The 23,338-nt window shown below is 38.8% G+C and overlaps 2 protein-coding genes across 3 annotated transcripts in view; one reads left to right on the top strand and one right to left on the bottom strand.

Moving 5' to 3' along the window:
• LOC109040905 (atrial natriuretic peptide-converting enzyme) overlaps positions 1-23,338 on the top strand; it is a 183,229-nt gene that overhangs the window by 149,684 nt on the left and 10,207 nt on the right. The window contains 2 exon segments of the mRNA XM_072303708.1: positions 20,474-20,687; positions 22,277-22,639. Of these exon segments, the coding sequence (XP_072159809.1) occupies positions 20,474-20,687; positions 22,277-22,639 (577 nt within the window).
• On the bottom strand, positions 837-6,161 carry LOC140225299 (uncharacterized). Of its 2 annotated transcripts, none has more exons than XM_072303713.1 (3): positions 6,003-6,158; positions 5,099-5,282; positions 837-3,750 (listed from the first exon to the last, which is right to left on the bottom strand). In XM_072303713.1, the coding sequence occupies exons 2-3, from the start codon at positions 5,258-5,260 to the stop codon at positions 1,771-1,773; spliced, it is 2,142 nt and encodes a 713-aa protein (XP_072159814.1). In that variant the 5' UTR covers positions 5,261-5,282; positions 6,003-6,158; the 3' UTR covers positions 837-1,770. The 2 variants fall into 2 exon arrangements, with proteins under 2 accessions (XP_072159814.1, XP_072159813.1); XM_072303712.1 differs by having other exon boundaries at positions 838-3,750; positions 5,099-5,306; positions 6,003-6,161.

Raw genomic sequence — 23,338 nt, 5'->3', positions numbered from 1 at the left:
TCTATTCTTATCTATTCTTCCTCTAATTCTATATCTATATCGCAAGGATTTGAAATTTAGGATCAAATTCTTTTCTTTTTATCTTTGGTTATTAAATTGATGTAAAAATTTCGAAAATAGAAAATCCTAGAAATATAAAATTGATCTGAGGATTCCAAATCTCCAGTTCTCGAAGTCACAAAGTGCCCTCAAAAGAGGAGGGGTTGGAGGGTGTTTTTCCCGAAATTAGGGTTCCTCGCTCAGGAGAAAGGAGGACTCTCAGGAGAAGTAAAGCTTGAAACTATTAAAACCGAAAAATTTAATGACTTTTGCTATCAAGTAATTTTTATCCTTATTCGTCGTGTGGTTTCATGATATCATTTCAACGAGGACTTCCAATTCTAATTTTGTGCATCATCCTTGCTCTCTCTCTGCCGTACTAAGGAAAAACACCGCAGGAGCATTCGCGAGTTGCCAAATTTCCTCTGGTAAAATGTTCATTTTTAAGAAGTGTTACGAATATTTCCTCTTGAAAATTGGAGATAATTTAAATCTGCTCGGAAATAAAATTCGAGGAAAAATGCGAGAAAAAATACTCAGAGATTTCCCTGAGAATTTGTATTTTATCGAAGGAAGTTTGGCAACGTATGAAGGCTCATACGGCGTTCTTCCTTAGCACGGCAGCTTTATAATTATTATTTAAAGAAACTTGGCACTGTGGTTAGGAAGAATCGCGTAACTCTACATGAAAATCCTATGTGGATCCAGCGGTTTCTACTAAGCACGGCAGTACATCTCTTGTATACCTTTTATTATAAAAAAAGTCCCAAATTTACAATGTTAAAAGCGATTTTTTTTTTCAAAATGCTCTTCCATAACGCATAAAAATTATATAAATCTTTAAAAACAATTACAAAATCGCACTTAATAATCAACTCGGATACGAAAAGCCTTCAATACGGCATAGGCTCATAAAACGGGGTCTCACACTACCATTTTTGGGAAAGACGCCGTATAAACCGAATGACGTACCCAAATGTCTCCTGACAAAACACTAATTTGCTGGACCACCGAAAAACATTTTCTATCCACTTTTTTAAAGAATTTTATTCGTAATTTGATCTCGAGATTCTGAAGACTTCATGAGAAATGATTAATAAATGCCCTCAAAAATAAATAATTTATCATGTAAAATTTGGTAAGATTAGTCGCGTTTCCCTTAATATGGCAGCAAAGTACACAGCATGTGTGCACGAAATGATAAATCGTAAGATAAAAAGTGCTTTATAGCGAGTTGAAATCAATTTTTTTCAAAAGAGCAACTATTTACAGCAGTGAAGTATGTACATAAAAGTCAAAGTCAAAGTCTATGTACAAATGTTACTTTTGGAAATATTTCCTAAAAGCTTTCAAAAATTAATCTCTTTAGTCCACATTAAAGTAATCTCACTTTCCTTATAAATACGTTTCTTGACGTAGATTTTTCGTTTTGGTACAACATTTTCTCCGCAATTTTCACTGATTTATATCTTGGCACAGAGATTCCGATCAGTAACTTTATTCTTAATATCGAGGATTGAAAAACGAGAATTTGAATCAAATATGTCAAAATATCCACCAGCGGTCATTCCTTTTAAGACAGACTAGTATCATAACAGGCCCGTATTCAATTTGGATGCTATAATTTTTAAAATAATAGCTTCTGTGAGCATCTATGCTCCAAGATCAGGATCGTATAAATTCCTTCGTATAAATGTCTTTGGCACTTCAGTCTAATCTTTGAGATATATGTTAAAGGGGACTCGCACTATTGAATATAACGTGTTTCAAACCAGTTGTTTCGTTCAGGTGCCCCACTTCCGCAACAATTTGTACTGATCTACCCAGAGATACGAAGATTTTAATCAACATCTTATTTTTAATTTTAAACTCTGAAAAGCGAGAATATGAGTCGAATACCTCCGAGTATTTACAATCTGTCTTTTCTTTCAAAACTGGCGTTTTATTTAAGTTGAATTTAGATGCAATTATGACTCCTAATCCCTTATTCTTCAAGACTAAAATTATGTCAATTTTTTCATTAGCGCCAGGTTTACCACTCTCGTTTAATTCTGACATATTTCCAGGAATGGTTGCAATTCCAGCTTCCATCAAAAATTCCTCACTGTGATGTGTCGCAACCTTCCTTGCAAATGTGTATATGAGAGATTTAAGCTGATATTCAGCTACAGGCCCTTTTACTTTCACGATGTTGTGGATGGCTTTGCCTAAAGCTTGGACCGAATCATTTGTCGGTGCAAGGCCCTCAACAGCACGAATCATCGCCAATTCATCGTCTGCACTGATTTTAAAGAATTTTTCGATGCTGCCACTATTGTACAGACATTCAAGCATAAATTCGGCATCACAATGACTAGAGGCTCTTAAATTACAGAAATAACGATCAGGTATCAGGTTTTCGTGAACGGCTGATAGCAAACCTAGGTACTGTAGAATTTTGATGAACGACAGAGAAATCTCTACCTTGAAACTCTCTTCAACGTCGATTCCTGTAGTGTTAGTAACTAAACGCTTAAATTTTGTGAACCTCGTAAAGTGTAATGGCTTTTGATATTTCATCAGAACCTCGGATTTATCTGCGAATATACTTTCAGTCACTATATGGCTGACAGTCTGCCTTGCGAACATGTTCTCAAAGTTGTGCAAAATTTCTGCGGTCATCGGTGAAATGAGAGCTCTGGGTGTAGCATTCCGGTTTGCAACGTACAAAAACACAGATCTAGTGTTGAAAAGTGTAAGAGGCGATTCTAAAACCGCGTGACCATTTAGCATATGGTCTAAGAGTTGGAAGTCATCTTGTAGGGAATATTTTTTCAAAACCTCCAAAACTTCTTGGGCTGATAAACCAAAGTACTTCGCAATCCGTTCTTCCCGAAAAAAGTCCGTGTGTTGAATTTGGCGTGTTAACTGATTTTCTGAATTTTCTTCTATTGCTTTCTTGAGCATGAGTTCTAAAGTGTTGAATGACCCTAAGTACAGTACAGTCGAAAGGCCATCTTTTATTATATTTTTGCTGAAATTAATAATGTATGATGCGAAGTATGGTCTTCTTATAGACGAAAGGTCACCAATCATGGCAGGTTTGCAAAGTGCATCATAAGAATCAACGATAACAACAATCTTTTTTTTCAAACATTTATTCAACAATTTCATTAAAAGGGATGCACTCTGCCAGAATTTACCTGGTTTCGGATTAGGATCCATCCCATCTTTCAAGTAATCCTTGAATGTTGCCCTCTCGGTTTCATTTAAATTTTCGTGGTGGAGGAGAGATGGATAGTGGCTCATCATTTTCTTTATCACCATCCTGAAGTTTAAATGGAAGTCTTGTGTGTTGAAATCATCAGTTTGACTGAAAACTGCCTCAGTTGTCGAACTCAAAGGACCTAGGTCAATGTATACGACTACGTAGTTTTGGAAATGTTCGTCGAAGAAGTCTCTCATCTCGTAGATGTTTGTTCCTTGAAACAGCTCGTAGGCAGGTGTCTTGTGCTTCTCGTGAAATTTTGCTGTCCCGTTTACGATTTCGAAGGATGCATTCAGGAATTGGACGGCCATAGCAGCCAGGGTTGACTTGCCAAAACCAGGGGGTGCGGTCACGTACCAGAACTTCGGTCGGTGGGTCAGCCATTCGTGGAGAAAAAATGTCTTGTCGACGAAAGCTCTGCTACGACGGATGCCGGTGAAATCAGAACTTAAGGGGACGGGATACTGAAAAATTAAATCGACACGCGTTAAAGTTATCAATCAATGTATACTGCTGCACTAGGTAGAACGCCGTAAGAACATTCTAATCTTGCCAAATTTCCTCTCAGGAAATGTTTACTTTTGAGGAAATTTACAGACGCACTTTCAATCAAATTTCAAACAGAATAATCCGAAAAGTCAGAGGAAAAACTATCTATAAACTTTACCCAAAATTCGTAATTTGTCCAAGAAAATTTGGCAACGTCTGAGTGCTCATACGGCGTTCTTCCCTAGCACAGTAGTTTACCTTACTGTTTTAAATTTTTTGTATGAACTGAAACAAAAGAGGCTTACCTCAAAATTGCCTTAAAAACTCACTAGTTCATGTGCACAGCAAAAAAAATGTATGTGTGAGCATCGTAGATATGGCTACGTTAATGAGCTATGGATCAATGGCAATAAAAGCCGTGATATTTTAACAAGTATTTTATGAATTACCCAGTGGTGAATTAACCAGTTAAAAGTAAAAGCACCGCTATTGTTGGTTAAAATTACCACTGTTGACCCTGGTAAAAATTGGCGATACGAGCTGCGTTTCAAAATACTATAGGAGTTCTTATAGCCGACTAAAGAAGGCTATTGAAAATCATATAGCTGGCTGTAGAAAGCGGAGCAAATCATATGGCTGGGCTATACGAAGCTATAAAAAAGTATACAGTCGGGCTATAGTTCCTATCGCCGGACTTTATCGCCATTGGCTATAAAAGGCTATGAGAAATTGTGTAGAAATTTGTGTGCTTTGGAAATCATTAAGTTTGATACGGAACTACCTTAATATTTACAAAACACACATTATATTTTCCTTTAAAACATATTGTTTTTTCATCAATTAAAATGAGATGGTCCATACAGAGTGTGCAAACATTTCAAAATCATGAGTTGAAAAACGCTGACTCCGCGAGATTAAATATTAGAGCCTAACACAAAGCGGAGCGGCGACGCATTGGCGCCTACAAACCTAACAGGGATACTTCACGCATTGCACGGCGACGCACTGGCGCCTAAAAACCTAACAGGGATACTTCACGCATTGCGCGGCGACGCACTGGCGCCTACAAACCTAACAGGAATACTTCACGCATTGCGCAATGCGTGAAGTATCCCTGTTAGGTTTATACTACTTAGGTGTATACTTATGGCGGAAAGATACTTCAAACTGACTTTTTGATGCATAAAGATTGGAATTTGCGAGCGAAATTTTCACAGAATATGCATTAACCTTAGTTTCTCTATTATATATCTCAATTTTTAAAAATTGGAACTTATGCGCCTTGTCCTCCAAGCCCCTCAATAAAAATCAATATCACTGAACCTTGGATTGGTGCAGTATGTCCTCCGTCGTGTCAGAATTTGTGGCGGAGCTCGGTTCTGCCTTTGCTTGATGTTTTTGTTGCTCATCTGCCCAGTCTGCGCGTGTGCCATCAAAAGGTCGGCTAATCACCAAAATGATCAAAAGTAGTGCGAAGTGTATCATATTCACTGAAGCGGCCAATCCTCTGTCAAAAGAAGTAGTCAAATTTCTGTTCCGAATGTAATGAAAGAAATAATTAAGTATATCAGGAGGAGATAAAACATCATGAGAAAATATGCATTTAAGAAATGATGAGTAGGTGAATACAAACTTATAATTGAAGTAAACTCATTGATAGCTTAAACAAGGTTGATAGGCAATGTATGCTTCTAACTTTCAGTTTAATGCGTACAAATTTTTCTCAGAATCTGCAAAATACCATGAAACCAAAGATCATTCTCACTTTCCTTTAAAACAAAGAAAACTAGTCATTTTTACTAGTTTTGATTTCGTAGTGAGCAAGCAAAAGAAAAGACGTGGTGAGTTGCAAATCAAAGTACGTAAACAAAGTGGAGCGTACAACGTGGTAACAGTTTAGAGGTTATATCTTAATTTTGCGACGTAAGCATAGTACTATTCTCCCTGATTGTTGATTTGGTCGCTTGTAATGAATTTTATATCCCAGGAATTTCAAATAAATGATAAATTCGGAACAATTAATTCGAAACCTGAAAGTGATATGATTAGTCCTATTAGTACTATTCTTTGTCCGGAACAATTCGTAAACTGAATGTTACACTTTTGTAGATGCATTTCTCGTGTGATTTCTTCATCTTAAATTTATTTTCCCAATGAAAATGCTTAAAGAATGTTTTATTTAGCCACATAAATACATAAATAAAACAAATATAAAAGAAATGCTTACAAGAAATAAAAATTTTCAGAGACTTTAAAAATCCCGAAAAACTACAGAGAACACCCACAAAACAACTCCTTCGTCGCAGCATTGTGCCGGCTCACTGCATTATTTTTTACGGAACAGACCTTTGAGCTCTTATCATCTCAATAGCCTGTGTCACACTATCAAAATACTCCATCAAAATATCAAGGTCAAGTGATGTGATTGGCCCAAGTCATCGAATAAGCCATTCACAACACCTGACACTGATATTTTGATGACTAGGTTTGATAGTGTGACACAGACTTCTCACAACTGACGAACTCCTTGGTCTAGCCATATGTGATAAGAAAACACTGTCGAACATCTATTCTTAACTGGAGCGCGAGCTTACCTTAAAAATTGGGGAATCTCAGGTTTTTGAAGTTTTGAAAATCTAACCTTATTTTTTTTGGAAGGAGAGGGAGAACTTTTTCTCATCATTTACACCTGGTAAAAATGGACGCTTAGGAATCGGCATTTAGATTTAATTTTTAAAAGCTTCGTAAGTTTCCACTTAGTCTAGAAAGTTGATTGCTCCCCTAAGAATTGTATACATAATTAATTTATAAATCAGCTGCATTGTCACCCAAATAGAGCTTGCTACCTCTTTCATTTTTCAGGCATCCTCATTTCAGCTTAATTCATAGGTTGAAATTACTAGTTCTTCCGGTGTAATACTGAAGCACGAATTTTTAGTATAACTAACTGGAATAAAAGTTTGCCTCTTTGGTACATGCAAAATCAGTTTTGTTTGTGCTTCAATTTTTTCATTAAGTTCTTATCCAAACAGACAACCCTGATCGGACAGTCGTGACAGTGCCAGCGGCCGGTCGGGCGCGCACATCGTGCGTGTCCAATTTTGCCCGCCAGAGAGCGCGCCCCGCGACGGTTTGTCTCCGTCACATCTGGTAACGCAGTGTTGCCCGACTACATAAACTATTCAAGGTTTTTCATATGAAGTTGAATGAAAATGAGCTATTGAAGAGGAAGATCGGCAATACTTTCAGACGCCATGTCTCTCAGACTAGCCTCCATTGTTTTCCGTAATGACTTGACTTTTTCCCTTTTTTCCGATTTTGCGGCGGCCGCCGACAGTAGCAAGCCGCGTGCGGGTCTACACAATGCACAATGATAAAAGTTGAGTTTCGAAAAAGCTTTGTTCATTCGCAAGAAAACCATTTTTTGGACTTTAGGTTCAGAATTCTTTTTAGACGTTTGGTATTAAACCTTGGAAGTAAAATCTGTTGCTCGGAAAAATATGAACGATGAGTGTGTATTGCTGAAGGGTTTGAACTGAGTGCGTCAAGTTAATTCCTCGTTGGACAGAATGAACGTAACATCGGAAATAACGCCTTGATACAACTATTCGTGCTTCATGGATGTCCGGGTTGCATACATGGAAAAATGAAGGCACTTTGATTTCTTGCTCTCAAAGCGGTGAGGTGAGCTTAGCCCTTGGCTGTGAGTGTAAGGCGAAATGTTGCTTCAATTGAGGGAGGCCGCAACAAATCAGAACGAATTGCAACAAGACGTCTCTGGCACTATAAACAAGAAGGAAAAGTATTGTAAACAGATTTGAGTAGATTTTTGAGTGAAATTAATCCATCTGATAGCATCCATTGTACTCTTAACTAAAAGCTGCAGCAGTATGGTAAATTTTATTAGTACTTACCTGCAGTACCTTTTTCTGAGAATGCACCTAAATCAGGTAGGCCAAAATCAGGTTGGCATGTAGTCATACCTATACCATTTCTTTCATGTAATTATTAGCACTGCCCGTGTCCAGAACTAGAACTTTTATAGCTAAAACATCGTACTCAAAACCGTAAAATTGTCATTTAAATTTACTGGACTTAGTAAGAAGGTTTTTCCTAACACTTCATTTTACTTGTTAAGTTAGGGCCTTAATACTTTCTCGCCTTAAATATAACTAACCGTGGATTGTAATTGTTTTATCTAGGAGTAATTTTACGTCCATAAACGCGAATGAATATCTTTTCACTTCTGCACTGAAAAGTGCGAAAATACTCGTACTTTCCTCGCAGTTCATGGTATCACATCATAGACTGCATGTATGAAAGCTAAAAATGTGTAATTTTGTGGTATTGAACGTGATAGCGTACTAATTTTGAAACGTTTACTCCTTAAATTATTTCATGTAATTTACTTATCTTCCCCTCCTCATATCTTCATATATCTCGCATTCCTTTCGCTCTTAATCAAAGTGTAACTTATTCTCAAATTTAGTGGAATTTCTATCTTTTACGCGTGCATATCAAGTAAAAATCAACTTTCAAGCGTCTAATAATACAATTTCCGACGGCCTGAACCATGCCTTCCGTAGCGCGGTTTGTGACTCAGCAGTCAGCATGAAGAGTGGAATGGTCGAGTAGAGGCTGAGTCCAGCGGCTCGGTGCTATTAAAAGCACATTAGCACGAATTGAGCTGTAAAAAACGGTATGGAATGACCATACAATAAGCGCATTATCGAGAGTTAGTGCCACTTCCGTCGTTTTCGTGAAGTGAGATCGAAGTGCCTAATTGAGCATTCAGTGAAAAGAAGCTGGCGTTTCCTATGATGGCAAATCTTTTGACCCCGTCTTCTCACGAGATTGCGTAACCCTTTCAAGATTTTGGAAGTGCCGACGCTTTTTAAGGTCAACTTTTGCTGGCTAAGTTAAAAGTGATTAGCTGTAGCCGGACCGCGGTTAGAATTTTTTACTCACCGTTTATTTAAGAAAGCATTTCAGAAACATTGTAGGTTCAAAAAAACAGTTAGGTACATGTTTGAAGTTAGAGCCCTGGTAAAAATTGGCGATAAGAGCTGCGTTTCAAAATACCATAGGAATTCTTATAGCCGGCTAAAGAATTAAGGCTACAGAAAATCATATAGCTGGCTGTTGAATGCGGAGAAAATCATACGGCCGGGCTACACGAAGCGATAAAAAATTATGCAGGCGGGCTATAGTTCCTATGGCCGGGCTTCACACTTTATCGCCTGACTGTTGCTTTTTCGCCATCGATTATAAAAGGCTTTAAGAAATTGTGTAGATATTCGTGTGCTTTGGAAATCATTAAGTTTGATACGGAACCATTTTAATATTTACAAAACACACGTTATATTTTCCTTCAATAAATATTTTTTTCATCATTTAAAACGAGAATAATCCACACAGGATGTGCAAACATTTCAAAATCATGAGTTGAATACCGCTGACTCCACCAGATTAAATATTAGAGCCTAACACAAAGCGGAGCGGCGACGCACTGGCGCCTACAAACCTAACAGGGATACTTCACGCATTGCACAACGCGTGAAGTATCCCTATTACGTTTGTCGGCACCAATGCGCGTTTCGCGCCGGCTGCTCGCCTACCGCACCGCAGCAGCGTGCCACGGCGCTTGAAGCAACTATTTCACACCAGAGGTATTGCACAGTATCATACGAAACTGAAGGCGCTCTAATATATTAGGAATGGCAGGCATCAAAAGTACGGAGCTTTCCTCGCAAAATAAATCAAGATAGTACGGCCCAAAAAGAGAGCAGTGGTGCGAAAACTCACCAAGTCCTAGCATCCGTAATTAGTGACGTTTAGCATAAACTTTATCGCCTGGCTGTGAGTTGCTTAATCGCCATCGGCTATAAAAAGCTATAAGAAATTGTGTAGGCTATAGAAGCTATTGGAAATCTTACAGCCAGCTGTAGGTCTATGGTATTTTGGAACACAGATTCTACTGCCAATTTTTACAAGGGGAGAGTTCTTTTATTTTCTTTCATTTATTTAAGCCACAAATTAATTGAAAAGAATTGTCTGCTTTTTGGATCCGTCTTTACAAAACTTGTTTTGCTTCAGATATTTTAGTAAATAGTGTAAATTACAGGTTAAAAACTAAACGAACAATCAAACCTCCTTTAATGATTCCTACTTCATAAACTTTGTTTTTCAAAATAAAAAATATTGTTTCAATAAACATAAATTCTAAACTGTATTGGTCCCAAATTATTAAAATAAAACTCGCTATAATCAAAACATTTAATTAAAAAAAAAAAAAAAAAAAGGTTTCTCCAGGACCTCCCCCCCCCCTCTCCATACATCGTGTGTTTCGAATGAAATTTCTACATCACGTCCGTATATTTTCGTAGTCGCCCGGACTGCGGTCTCGCTGATCCTGAGATCGCTTAATCCATTCAAATTATGCAGCTCTAGTCAGCCTAATCGTGTACACCGTTGCCATACCTCCTGATTTATCACATAATTTACCTTGTTTAAATGCAAAAATCAAATATTTCACTACTAATTTTAGCAACTGCGGCCGCGCGCGGAAGAATGGAGAGAGATTCGAGCGCTGGGCTCAATCGATGCATTGTTACGACACGAAACCACGCTCCGGAATCAGCCACACCTACCACCCGCACCTCGCTTTAAATCGATAGGTCGATCTATCGTTGCGATATATTTTGGTTAATTAATTGCGGGTATCGAATAAGGATATCGAAGTAATTTGCGGGTCGATTTTGGTTTGCGTCCATTGTTTTTTTTTTTAATTTTCTCTGGACCACAATGGACAGAGATGAATTGAGGTGAGCTGGCGCTATGCTGAAATTGATTAAGCTTTGAGCTTACTTTGTTTCGTGGCTGTGATCTGGCCAACCAAGTTCAGAAAATCTTTCCAAAATTTCGTTTGAATCCGCGCCGTTTGACCCTTGACATTATATGGCTCTTTTTGCAGAATTATATGTAATCAGATCACAAATTGTAGTCAACTGAAATAGTTTAAGTGATATTTAATATCTTAAGAAGCTATTCCATTTGTAGAGTTTCACAAAATATAGTTCGTCCTTATCTTTGAAGGATAGCTTGATCATAGATTACGTCACCCAGATTTATATATGTCGCAGGCAATAGTGAAATCAGGCATTTTGTCAAATGCCTAGGCAGCTAGTCAAATTTTGTCGGTCTAAAACTTCTTGTGAATTTATGGCGAAGAGTTCACGATTTTTTACTATTTTTGGAAAAATAACTCATCAAACCTACGAACTCTTTTTGTCTCTTCCTCTTCAATTACTTCTCATATTTTTAAATGTTGAAATTCCAAAAATTCTGTATTTTACGACATGCTGAAAATTTCAAGATAAGTGTCTCTTCAGGAGCTAAAAATTGTTTAAAATACTATATTGTGCGCGCAAATTTTTAACTGAGAATTTTTTCTTGCAGGAGGAATGAATTATTTTGTCTGAAATTAGGAAAAGAATCAAAATTTCAATCTAAGTTAGAATATTTGACTATTTGCCTGGGCATTTGATAAAATGCCTGATTTTACTATTTGCCTGCGACATATATATTTGTCATCAATTGAATATTTTAATTGTATCGTCTTCTTACTATATCTTCTTGAGAAAAAAAAATAAATAAAGCAAATCTAAGTTCTAGATGTACCGGAATCGATCAATACATAATTTTTTGATGTCCGCGTTTTTGATAGTATGCCTCTATTTTACCAAACAAAGCCGAAAACCATACTTTTATAGTTCATGAAAACCCTAGATTTCTAAAAGTTTAGTTTAACCTAAACCTAACTAGATTATTTCTCAGACTTCAATGAGTTGATTGTCATACTTGTCAGCTATAACGAGGATTTTTTTACGCTCGCTTTATGTCCTACATTTTCGCTGGACAAAAATTGCAATTTGCGCGTTTGACAAGCAACCGTTGTTTACGATCGTGGAGCGGGTACTTAGATCGGGGTAACCAGGGCCTACCTCGGGAACAAAGAGATCGTGAAATGCCGGTTACACTGTCCAAAGTTATTGTCTACGATCGATATCGTTGCGTGCTGCACATAAAACACCGCGTTTCACCGCAAAACGTAACGCAAAATTGCCCGGACCCTGCAGACGTGGGCCTCAACATTCGCTTTGAACCTCTTGACCTTCGACTAAGGTACTACGTACACCGCGTGTTGCCCTTTTCGTGGTGGACTATGGGATTACAATCCGAGCATGTGAGCTTGAACTTTGAGAGAAATTCAATTTACCAACGAAAACTTTTGAGAATTTCTAACCGTGAACCATGAAAGAAAAACGTTTGGATTAGAAAGTGGCAAGTGAGTGCTCAAACATGTGTCCCTAAGAGAGCATGGACACATGCATTAGAACACGAACACATTACATTATTCGTTATGTAGACATCTAATTCGTTTAAATTTCAGAACTGAAGGGCTTGGAGGACAAGGCGCATAAGTGCAGTTTTTTTTTTTTTTTTTTTTAAAAAAATTGAGGTATCAATGATTTCAAGTGAAACTATTGTCTAATTGCGTATTCTGATAAAAAATTGCTCCCAAATTCCAGTTTTCAAGCATCAAAAAGTCAGATTGAACTTTCTTTCCACCATGAAGCTCCGTGTAATATCGAAACTTCTAACACGTATTTCTCGAAATAACGAAAACTGCACTTATACGCTTTCTCCTTTAAACCCCGCTATTGAGCTTAATTTAAAATTATACTTTGCTACAACGATTCATTTGTCAAAGCCGTTCTACTGATGTTTTGAAAGGTCTGTTCCTACCTTTCTGTTAAAGCCGTTTCACTGATCTTTTGAAAGGTCTGTTCCTTCCAATGCGTTAGAGCCGATCCATTGACTTTTAAAAGGCTTGAAACTAGTCGGATCAATCAGTCAACGAAACCGATACCGCAATACGTACTTCATTGGATACTCTACAGCGTCCCATGGATAAGATATCAGCGATCGACAACACTGTAAATCTTGGTCGGCGATCCTGAAGAAGTGAAGGGGGGGGGGGGTAGTTACATGCGGCACGTGACCAGGAATAGCTCGGATCTCCCAGATCCGACACATGACTGTGAGTTTGTGAAAGAAACCCGGTTCCATTTACTCAACGTACAGTTAGATCGGATCTCTTGGAGCGGGGGGGGGGAGGGGCTCAAGGATGGAATCGCGGGGGACGGGGGGGGGGGGAGCGATGAAGGGGGTCTCCCGGGCTGGACACGAGGCACGCGCTCGGAGCACGCGCGCCTGCACATAACATACGGGACCGAACCGCTCGTCCGATCGAACTTTTCAGCGGTTCGTTGATCGTTGTTTCAGCGAGGATTATCGAGGCGGTTTTCGCGACTGCCCGCCGCGCCGCGAGGCCTTGTTCCCCGACCTCACGTTCGGCGGGAATTGCTGCGCTTAGAGCTCGATGCGATTTAGGTGTGGTTGGTTTCTCCGGGGCTGTTGGCGAGATTTTTATTTCCTTTTTTTCACGCCTTTGTGTGGGTCCGTTGCACATTTCAGCTAGAACAAAAATAGGTGTTATTTCTCAGAGAAAATGGCTCAAAAATCACGAAGATTCCATCGGAAAACTCTGAAATACACCGATAAAAAAGTGAAGTAAATTTAACATTTTGGATGTTAAAAAAGTGTGCGGGAACTTACAAAATGCTGAATTACCAGGTACAGCAGTTACTTTAGCAATGCCAAGATGTAAAACCAACTGCTGCGGCGGGTAATTCAGCATTTTTAAAGTTCTCGCGCACTTTGTTAACATCCAGAATTTAAATCAACTTCAATTTTTTTGTGTACACTCCTAACTTCACAATCTGCTTGAGAAATATGCGTTTTGTTAAGCTAGCGCTTCAAAAACGATACTACGGCAAAGGTGCGAGCATTTCGTAAGAGAAGTCGTTCCATCCAACCCTTGCGCACAACGATGCTACACAATATTTAACATACCCGAAGCCAATCCGCCAAAACACAAGTGATGATACGGGATTTTATCAACCGTCGTGATCAAATTTACGCTGTTCTTGAGTTGAAAAAGAGCCATAATGCTTTCCCACGATTTGCGCGAGGAAGCGTTAGCCATGTTGAGTATTATGTAGCACCTTAGCGCGCAAGTGTTGGATGGAACGATTTCTCTGACGCAAATTTCACCTCTGCCAAAGTATCGGTTTTTGAAGCGGAAAGCTTAACAAAACGCATATTTCCTACGGAGATTGTGAAGTTAAAAAAGTACTTTATAGACTTTCCTGATACGCTCGTCGTGTTTTTTGAGCCATTTTCTACAAGAAACAACTTTTCTCTTTGCTTTAACTGAAGTTTGCAACAGGTTCTTTGATATGAAGGTGGGAAAGTAGTGCATACTGTGTGGTGCTGATAATTTCTAGTTGCAACATTGGGTTTGGTGTATTTGAATCTCTTTGAACCAATCGATACTTTTTGATGAGGGCTGTCTCGCCAAGTATCGATTATTTGGACCACATTTTGCAATTAGGAACTACAACTTCTGGATTATTTCAGAATTAGCAAATGCGCCGCCGGTTCCCCTATGAGCATAGGTGTTTTTACTGTAACCCTGAAATTTTAGTTCCGTATTGCAAAATGCAGTCCATTTTTAATGACTTTGAATTCAGGAAAAACAGTGTTGCAAACCTGCGAGAATCGCCCCTGATCATGCTGCTCGCCAGAATTTCGCAAATTGATTTTTGGCTCACAATCAACTGGAACAAATTTCAGGCTCGGGTTAGAAACAACGCACGTAAGAGTTTCTATGGATAAGCCCGAGATTGTAGTTCCTAATTGCAAAATGTGGTCCAATGAATCCAAGTATGAGTCGACATTTCTACTCGCCCAGAGCCCGGGGACCGCGACCATGTGTTGGAGCAAGAACATGGAGTGCGGTCATTGAGCCGCGGCTGTGTTGAGTGTTGTGTTGTGACTGGACCGGAGAGAGTGAGCTGGAATGGACAAGGTCGCTCGACTGGATGTCGGTCAACCGGAGCCCTCACCCACGGCCGCCGCGGTGTCCCTCCGCCGGCGCCCGTTGCGCGCTCCGCTACACGGCCCGTGCTTCCTTACCGGATTAACTTATGACTTACAACTCGTACGCAGTACTTTGAATTCTTTCCTCCTGGTTTCGTATCCCTCTAAGGCCTACTATCGCGTATACTATGTACAACGTTTGTAATGCCTGGGCTAGGTTGCCGAGTATGGTATTTGTAACCATTTACACAAAAATGAGTATCAGTCCACTGAGAAAAATTTTTCAGTCCGGTTCGATTGATCACCTTTTAAAAGTTAGGGGATGGGAAGATAAATTGAATAAAAGATAATACTAATAGAATGCTTCATGGTGAGGAAAAGTCACTCGATCGCAATGATAGTTAAAACGTTACATTTCCAAAATTATGGTACTGCTTACTTGATATTCTCAGGTTCATAATATGTATAGTCAGCTCTCTAGGAGGCATGTCATGGAAAAAAGTATGAATGGTAAACAGACCCAAGCAGACTTGTAGGTGGAGGTAATTAAAGTTCTGGGAGAATTTACCATACTCAGTATTGATTATCCCAGTATTGAGTACACCTTGACTACCTTCACTCAAAAGTCTGTCTGCAGCCAAAATCAGTATGGATGGATGCCAGTTGGCAGTGGGTCAATTATATTTGTCATACTGTATTCATACTTAACGTATTTTTTTAAACTTGTACCCTTTTATTTTTCGTAAAATCGATTTGGGATTAAATTGAAACCATATACGTAATCCGCAATCCCGCAAAAAGGAAGATAGCATTCTCCATCAAGAAGCCGAATACTTAATTTACAACCCAACCAAACTGTAGCACTCATCGCGGATAGAACTACCTCAAGCCAAGTAAAGGAACATTTTTTGTGGTTCGTACATTAGGCAGTTTTTAAGCCAGTGGCAACAGCCATAAAACGTCGGGTTGTCGGATGCCAAACAAGGAAATACAAAGCGGTGTTGTTAAAAATATGAATGAAAGGGGAATACGGAGGAAAGGCACGTGAGTTTGTCCGTGTCCAAAGCAGCCCGGCTCACGGTGATAGTGGAAGTGTAACGCTCTACTTACATGTTCTGACTTATTCACTCATTAGTCATAGACGCTACGGTTCCGCTCCGCCGCGCGGGTGCCACATTGGCACTTCACGGAAAAAATTAAATGTTGATTTACCATTTATACTATTAAAAAGATGTCCGACAAGTTTCAAATGCTGATTTTACATTGCAAAAATGCTAACATAACTTTCAAATTTGCTCGTTTTGCAGTGGGGGTAGTTACGTTAGCATTTGTTAAAATGTAAAATCAGCATTTGAAACTTGTCGGACTTTTTTTTTAACATTATAAATGCGAAATCAACATTTAATTTTTCTCCGTCTTTCAATGGAATAAAAAACGCACGTCTTGATGAAATGGCAACACTTGCATCACATGAAAGTTGGATCGCTTCTAGCAAAAATGAACCAGCGATAAAGCAGTGTTTTCAAAATCATGCAACGTCTCCTTTTCTTTTAAAAATACTTAAATGTGTGCAGTGTTAATATTTACGCAATTAGATTCCTTTAAAATTAACAATTTTTCGGTGGGAAGCCAAAACTATTTGCCATTCTAGGAGAATTTTTAGATAATTATGGAGGAGCAACATATATAGGTACAACATTGTAATCGCGCTGGTTCCGTTTTGCTAGATGCGATCCAGTTAATTCTCTCAAACAGGCGAAGATTTAGGTGCAAAAACGCCCCGAGTATGGCAAAATCGAGGTTTCACAAAATAGCGATTGAATAAATATTTCACTATGGTAACAGTTCGTTATATTATCAGGTAAAGCTTTGGCTGAGGCCTAAAAAAAGTTATTCGTTTCCTCAAGTTCATGTTGGCATGATTGATATACAGAGGGATATTGTCGGAAATGAGAAATAACAGAAATAGGAAAGGTGTACTTGGGCGCCATAGTCGCTTAGAATGACTGATTTGAGAAGTACATTTTGTGTTTAAATGCCTGATACTTGGAGATTTTTTTGCACGGAAAAAAGAAAAAAAAAGCGAAAAAGAGAGTTGAATTTTTTTTCTTTTAGAAAAAAATGTATAAAAAAATTGAAACTTTGCGACATAATAATGACAATCGGAAAGTTGTTCTCCGCAAAAATGGCCGAACCCAGCTCGGGCCGTTTTTGCGTCTAACTCCTCAATCGTGCCCTTCAAGTGAAAATTCATCATTTGAGTGCCAAGCTGTCTTGTCTTCATAAACAATTTTGAATTACCTATCTTTCTTACTAAGCTTTTCTTTGCGGGAAACCATTTTTTTCTCAACACTGAAGTTATACTTATCATACTCTTGTATCCAAATGCTCAGGAAGTGCAGGCCTTAGCAACAAAAAAAGACGTACACTGAAAAAAAAATCTCGGTGTATTTACTAAGAAAAGGGTAAAATGACCAAGAATTCAGGGTTCTATTTGATCCCAGTTTTTTCTTGGTAAAATTACCATTTATGGAATTAATAATTTTACCGAGATATCTCGGTAAAATTATTGAACTTTCTCGGTAATTTTACTGGACCTTGGTAAAAACGCCAATATTTTTTATCGACTGCGGTAGAATTACCGAAATAAAATGGCAAAGTTACCGGGAATTGATTACCAAAAAAAGTGGTATTCTCACCTGAATAAAACAGTAAAAATACCGGTTTTTAGGTAAGCTTACTAGTCTGTCTTGGTAAAATTACCAATAATTGGTAAAAAAGTGAGATGGTAAAGGTACCAACGGACCTTGGTAAAAACGCCGAGAATTTTTTTTTCAGTGTAATTTATGGGCAACTTCCTAATCCATGCCAGAAAACTTGACGTCCGTGTGATGTGGGTTGAAAAATAAACATAATATTTCTCTTTCCTCAGTAAACATTAGCCCCCAAAAACCGAGCAAATTAGTCCTTCTAAAGTAAAGACAGGAGCACGCTCGTAGTCGGTGGTTTTTATCGCACAATCATGCACGGAAACAGCTCCCAATGCGGCCGCTAAGTACTTTCCACGGAGCCCCCCGCCGGGGGATCCACGGGGGGCTATTAAATTTTCGGGGCCGCAGCGGCAGCCGCGAAACCACGCGGAGACCCAAACGCTGGGGAAAGAAAGTAGACAGCGCCATGTCGCCCATTCGCGCGGCCTAAACAATACGCACAAATAGCTCTGTTGCCGGATTTCTTGTTTTATTGAACATTTATGACTGAAAAGGCCAAATTCAAACTCATGAATTGTGCGATAAGTCTATGTTAGCTTGTTTTAAATTTTTGATGGTACATTCAATAATTTCGAAAACATTTTTAAAGCAAAATTGAAAATTGATCGGTTGAAGCAATTATGTGAAAATGTCGATTTCTCTTGTTGTAAAGTTTGTTGTTCCTTCTCAATTACCTTATTCCTCCCTTCCATCCATTTTTTTGACTCACACTGCTTATCCTTCATCGATTTATTTTATAAGTTGAGTGATATAAAACTCGCTCGCGACCGAGAAAAGTATTGTTTAATAATTATTAGTGACACCAGTCTATTGATTAGATTGATGATTGATTCCTATTGATAAAAGTCACTAATAATAATTGGTTATTCTTTATAATCATATCAAAGGTATAGTACTAAATGCTGTCGTTCGGGAAAATTGTTTGAATAGAATATTGGATCATTTTAAAATTGTGAAGACAGTTTATCTCATGAATCATTAAAGTGGTGCAGTTCAAAATTAATCCATACATTATCGGTAGAAGAGGACGCGTTCCAAATTAAGTGGCGCTTATGCGATATACTGAAGAAATAACCCGGAATTTTGCTAGATTTTTTAATGTATTAATATTTATTTTTTGTGATGTGTCTTTACTCATGACATAGGAAACAGTTTACATTTCACAAACTGATGCTCTTTTAAGTTTCAAACTTTTATAGATTTATGATGATAACGCATAACTGACTATATTATTCAGTTGCATGTTCGGTGCTAAGTTTGGTATAAAATATTTCCGAATATATGCCAGTAATGAGACCAATATACTCATAATTTTTTCCTCATTTTTCATACCTTTGTATCTTTTATCTCCCCCCCCCCCAAAAAAAAAGAATCACAACATAAGAATACAATTTGGCAACAGCGAGTAGCTACTCACTCGGGGCTTGCTTCTGCGGTTATTAAGCTTAATTTACAGTTTTTAAGTCGCGATTAATCATGGCCCTCGAGTCTGCGCGACCCGAAAAGCGTGCGAGCAGTTTGTCGTGCTTTGCAATAAATCGATCGATCTGCCATTTAAATCTATGGACAAATATCGATTATCGAGGTATCGCTCTGATCGATTCTTAACATAGCTTCAAATGGGGAAAAAAGATTCGCGCCTCGCCATTGAAGCGTGCGCCAAAGCGCCACCCTTACTGAACAAGCACAGCAGTGGCGTGGCGTGAATTGCGATGTATCGATTGTTATGCCATTTAAACACATGATAAAGAATCGATTATTGAGGTGTTCGCTGCGAACACCCTGTTTATCGATCCTTTTCCATAGGTTTAAACGGCATAACAATCGATATATCGCAATTCACGCCACGCCACTGGTCTAACTAAACAAGCACAGGAGGACCGAGAGAAGAGGGGCGTTGTCGGCCCAAAGTGGGAAGCAGAAAGAGGTTGGCCCAATAATTGCCGTATAGACACAGCGCGTTTAACAAATCATCAGCTGATTGTACTGTACGCCTGCGTGCGCTACCGTTCAAACTGTGTTAAGTGCTGCAATCTCCGAGTGGAATTGTAGCCGTTGAAAGCAATTAAAACATAATAGATTGGGATTGTTAGGAAGAAAGCCAGGCGTTACTTTTCTCTTCATATCGGTCAAATGGTGATGTCGTGATTCTTTGACTAATCTTTGGGGAGTCCGGGTTCTTGTTGCTGTCGAGGTTTGGTTTAGATTTTTGGAATTCAGGACTTTTCCCTAAAATTTAAAAAAATAGAGGGTGAATTTAAAAAGCAACTAAAATCACGAATAGAGCTGTTAAAAATTAAAGCCTTCCATAACCTCAGAATATAATAGCAGGAGATAAATGGATGTTACTATCTAATAATACGTTTACATATGAACTGCCACTGTTCAGAAAAGCAACGTAAATATTTTACAATCTGTCTAGTGTTTCTTTATTTTTATAAAATTTTATTTTATTTTTTTTGTATTCACGCTGTTCAAACCATTAATAAAATTTTCAATTTTCGCCACCTGAAAATCTTCGGGATAAAATAATGAAGTACGTTTAAAAAAAAAAACGGGCTTGTAACGGCCGGGGCTTAGTAACTATGTCATATTAATTCTTATATTCCTGTCAATTTTGCAAAGAAGTGAGCAATAGAACATTCGATGTTCCTCATTTATCCATAACCTAGTCTTGACCTCAGAGATTTCCTTCAACAAATTCAGTTAGGCAACATACCGCGTTCCTCTGAATTTTTGATTCCCAATACTGAGAACTCAAGACCGTATTTGGAGCGGCAATACCTTTGTTTACCTCCAATCTCTCAAAAATGGCCATGTCATTGTTAACTAGCTTTAGTTTTTTTTGAAAAGAATTTTTCCAGTTGTCAGTCTAATAATTGCAAAAAAAATTGACCTCATATAAATATTTCTGTTTCAGATACGTATACAAGGCTACATCCCGGAAGCGAGCAAGAATTCAGGGCATCTTTCAGGGTCTTAGAAGGGGATAAATACTCAGAAGACCTGAATAACCCATCTTCACCAGAATTCAAAACTAGGGCCAGGTATTATAAGGAAGGCGTCAACCTAATATTTCGGCGAAGTATACTCAAGGCAGCATACCTAGGAACAGAAATTTTGGCGCTTGATGGGTAAGACAAACCAGTTTCTTTTAAAATTAATTAGTAGTCTTGCATTTAATTGATCATTTTGGTGATGGTATTACTACAAACATTGGTTTCTATAGATCCCGAAGATAAAGAAAAGAGCCTAAGAAATGTCAGTCTCTTGGAACTACATGTTCTTTTTCCCTCAAATTTATTTGACCAAATCTTATAAGCTTCATAATGGAACTAATAATTCAGGACAGCTCTTTTTGTTCCTTGCTCTGCAAGCAATCTTCTATATTCTTTCAGAAATTGCTTGTATTCTTTTTACCTCCTCCTTTCGTTCAATCCTCACGAAATTAACTCATCGATAAATTATTAATGAGGACAAAAACAGACGACAAAAAAAATGAAGCGATTTTATTGCTTGATTCAGGTACCACACCTTTACACACCGCAACATAGTTGTTATATAGTTGTTTCGCGGAAAGTAAGTACATCTAGCTTGGGTGATGTGAAGTGCCAGAATGGTGTATAAGTATTCGTACGTTTCTTCCGTTTTTCAAAACGCCTTCAAATACCGATGATACTCTGCAACACACCAGAGCTCGAATATTGGTATTACGGAAACTTGCTTTTGTGATATATCGAATGCGCGAATAGCAATGTGCGAATAGCAAATGCGCGTTGAACAACAAGGAATTGAGCTTTTTGGGGAGACAGAGGCTCTGCTTGTTGCAGAATTTAATAAGAAAACCAAAAGAAGACCAAAAACTGGCAAAATTTCGAGAAATGAAATAAAGATCCTTCTAGAAAAAACCTCCGCTTTGATACTGAAATCCATAGCTGCCTCGAATGCAAAGCTATTTTATCCCCAAAAATGATCCTGCTTTAATATCTTTCAACTATGACAATTGCCTGGTTCAATATAGTTCTTTAAGCCCATGCGCAAGGACTATCATTCTTTTTGGGTAATAATTCAGAATATTCCAAGATTTTTTACTTACTTGATGCAACATATCGCACGCCTGTTCCACCACGCCAAAAACCTGAACTGCCTTAACCTCCATCCGTTTGTAGCATTGTCGTGGCGTGTTCTGCGATAAATCGATTAACCTGCCTTTGAACCAATGGAAAAGGATCGAGAAACAGGTGTTCGCAACGAACTCCTAAATAAATCTATTCTTTACCACAGCTTCAAATAGGGAAATATCGACAATCGATCATTCACGCCTGCAGCCTGATTGTTGAAATTTTGTGTTTGTCGGGTGGGAATGGACGACATACGTTAAATGGTGAAGCGTGATTGGTCGGCTATGTCTTACCGTTGCTTTGTCGTGCTTTGTCGGGTGGAACGGACGACTTACTGTCGAATACTCATGAGGTGCCTTTAGTTTGTCGTCCGGCAATGCACGACGACAAGCAGCGACAACAGCCGACCATTACGCCTCGCCATTTAACCTTTGTCATTTATTTCCACCCGACAAACACACAATTTTAACAATCAGGCTGCAGGCCTCCTGAGCGGATGGTTACTTATCATCAAGGTAGAGCTTATATTTAATTTAATTTTAAAAATCGCCACTGGTTTCTAGTCACCATCCTTACCTTTGATGACAACTCCTTTTTTACAGCGACCAAGATCGCAACCTGATCGTGCACCTGACCCTGCGTTTCGACCCTCGTCGCCGGCTGGTTCAGTCTGAAGAGGTGTCACGTCTTCTAGCCGTCCGTGACACACCGTACCTGCCGAACAAGACCCTGGACCCGGGAAGCGTCTCCGTTCGAGAAAGCTCCGGACTCCCGAATCTCTCCTCGCTCTCCTCGGCGACCTCCACGGAGTTCTCACCCGCCTCCACGGCGCCTCCGCCGAGGACGTGTGTCCCCGTCCAGCTCCCGTACTGCGCTGGAAAGACCGACTACAACTTCACCTCCTACCCCAATATCTTCGGCCACAAGTCGCTCAGGGATGTTGAGAATGACGTCATTGCGTTCCGGTGAGTACTCTCAATGCGTATCAAAATTCAATACAGTCGTGCTGAGGAAAAAAGGTGGGTGAATATTCAAGAGTTGCGAAATGCCCGGATAAGTAATGAATTTTTGGAGAAAAGTATGAAGATTTTTCTTTGAAATTTCCGGGTATTTTAGATTAAAGTGCGAGTAAAATAGTCTGAAAATTTTGAAGAAATATATTGACAATTTTTACAGTAAATTTGTTTTTTATCGAAGGAAATATGGCAACGTCTGAAGGCTCATACGTTTTTCTTCCTTAGCACGACAAAATAGTTGTTACTAAAATTGCCCGACTCTAGGAAAAATATAAGAATCAGAGAACGGGAAAAACAGAATTCAGTCGAATATTTTCTGTGAATAGAGAATTTTTTTGCAAATTTTGTTCAACTTTCAAGAAAAGCCCCGTGGCCATAAATATAGAACTTTCCAGTCCGTAATAGTGCAGAATTAGCGTTTTTAAATCTAAGAAGTTGGGAGTTTTTGAAAAGAAAACAAGGGAGGAATTCTATTGGTTGATACAGGTGGTTGTTACAGACCGCTACTCGACAGAGCCGAAAAGTTGTATCACGGAAACTATAGCTTGTGACATGCAGTGCAAAAACGGCGTTTCAATATTCTTATGTTTTCTCCGTTTTTCAAAACGCCTTCGAATGAGGATGATACTCCGCAGCACACCAAAGCTC

Source organism: Bemisia tabaci, chromosome 8 (assembly GCF_918797505.1).
Source record: "Bemisia tabaci chromosome 8, PGI_BMITA_v3".
Taxonomy (NCBI): domain Eukaryota; kingdom Metazoa; phylum Arthropoda; class Insecta; order Hemiptera; family Aleyrodidae; genus Bemisia; species Bemisia tabaci.
This window is presented reverse-complemented; position numbering and strand designations above follow the sequence as displayed.

Coding starts and splice junctions, on each gene's coding strand:
- LOC140225299 (XM_072303712.1), bottom strand. CDS start 5,260: ATGATACACTTCGCACTACTTTTGATCATTTTGGTGATTAGCCGACCT. Junction 3,751..5,098: donor ACATACTGCACCAATCCAAG/GTTCAGTGATAT, acceptor TTAATTTTTCAG/TATCCCGTCCCCTTAAGTTC.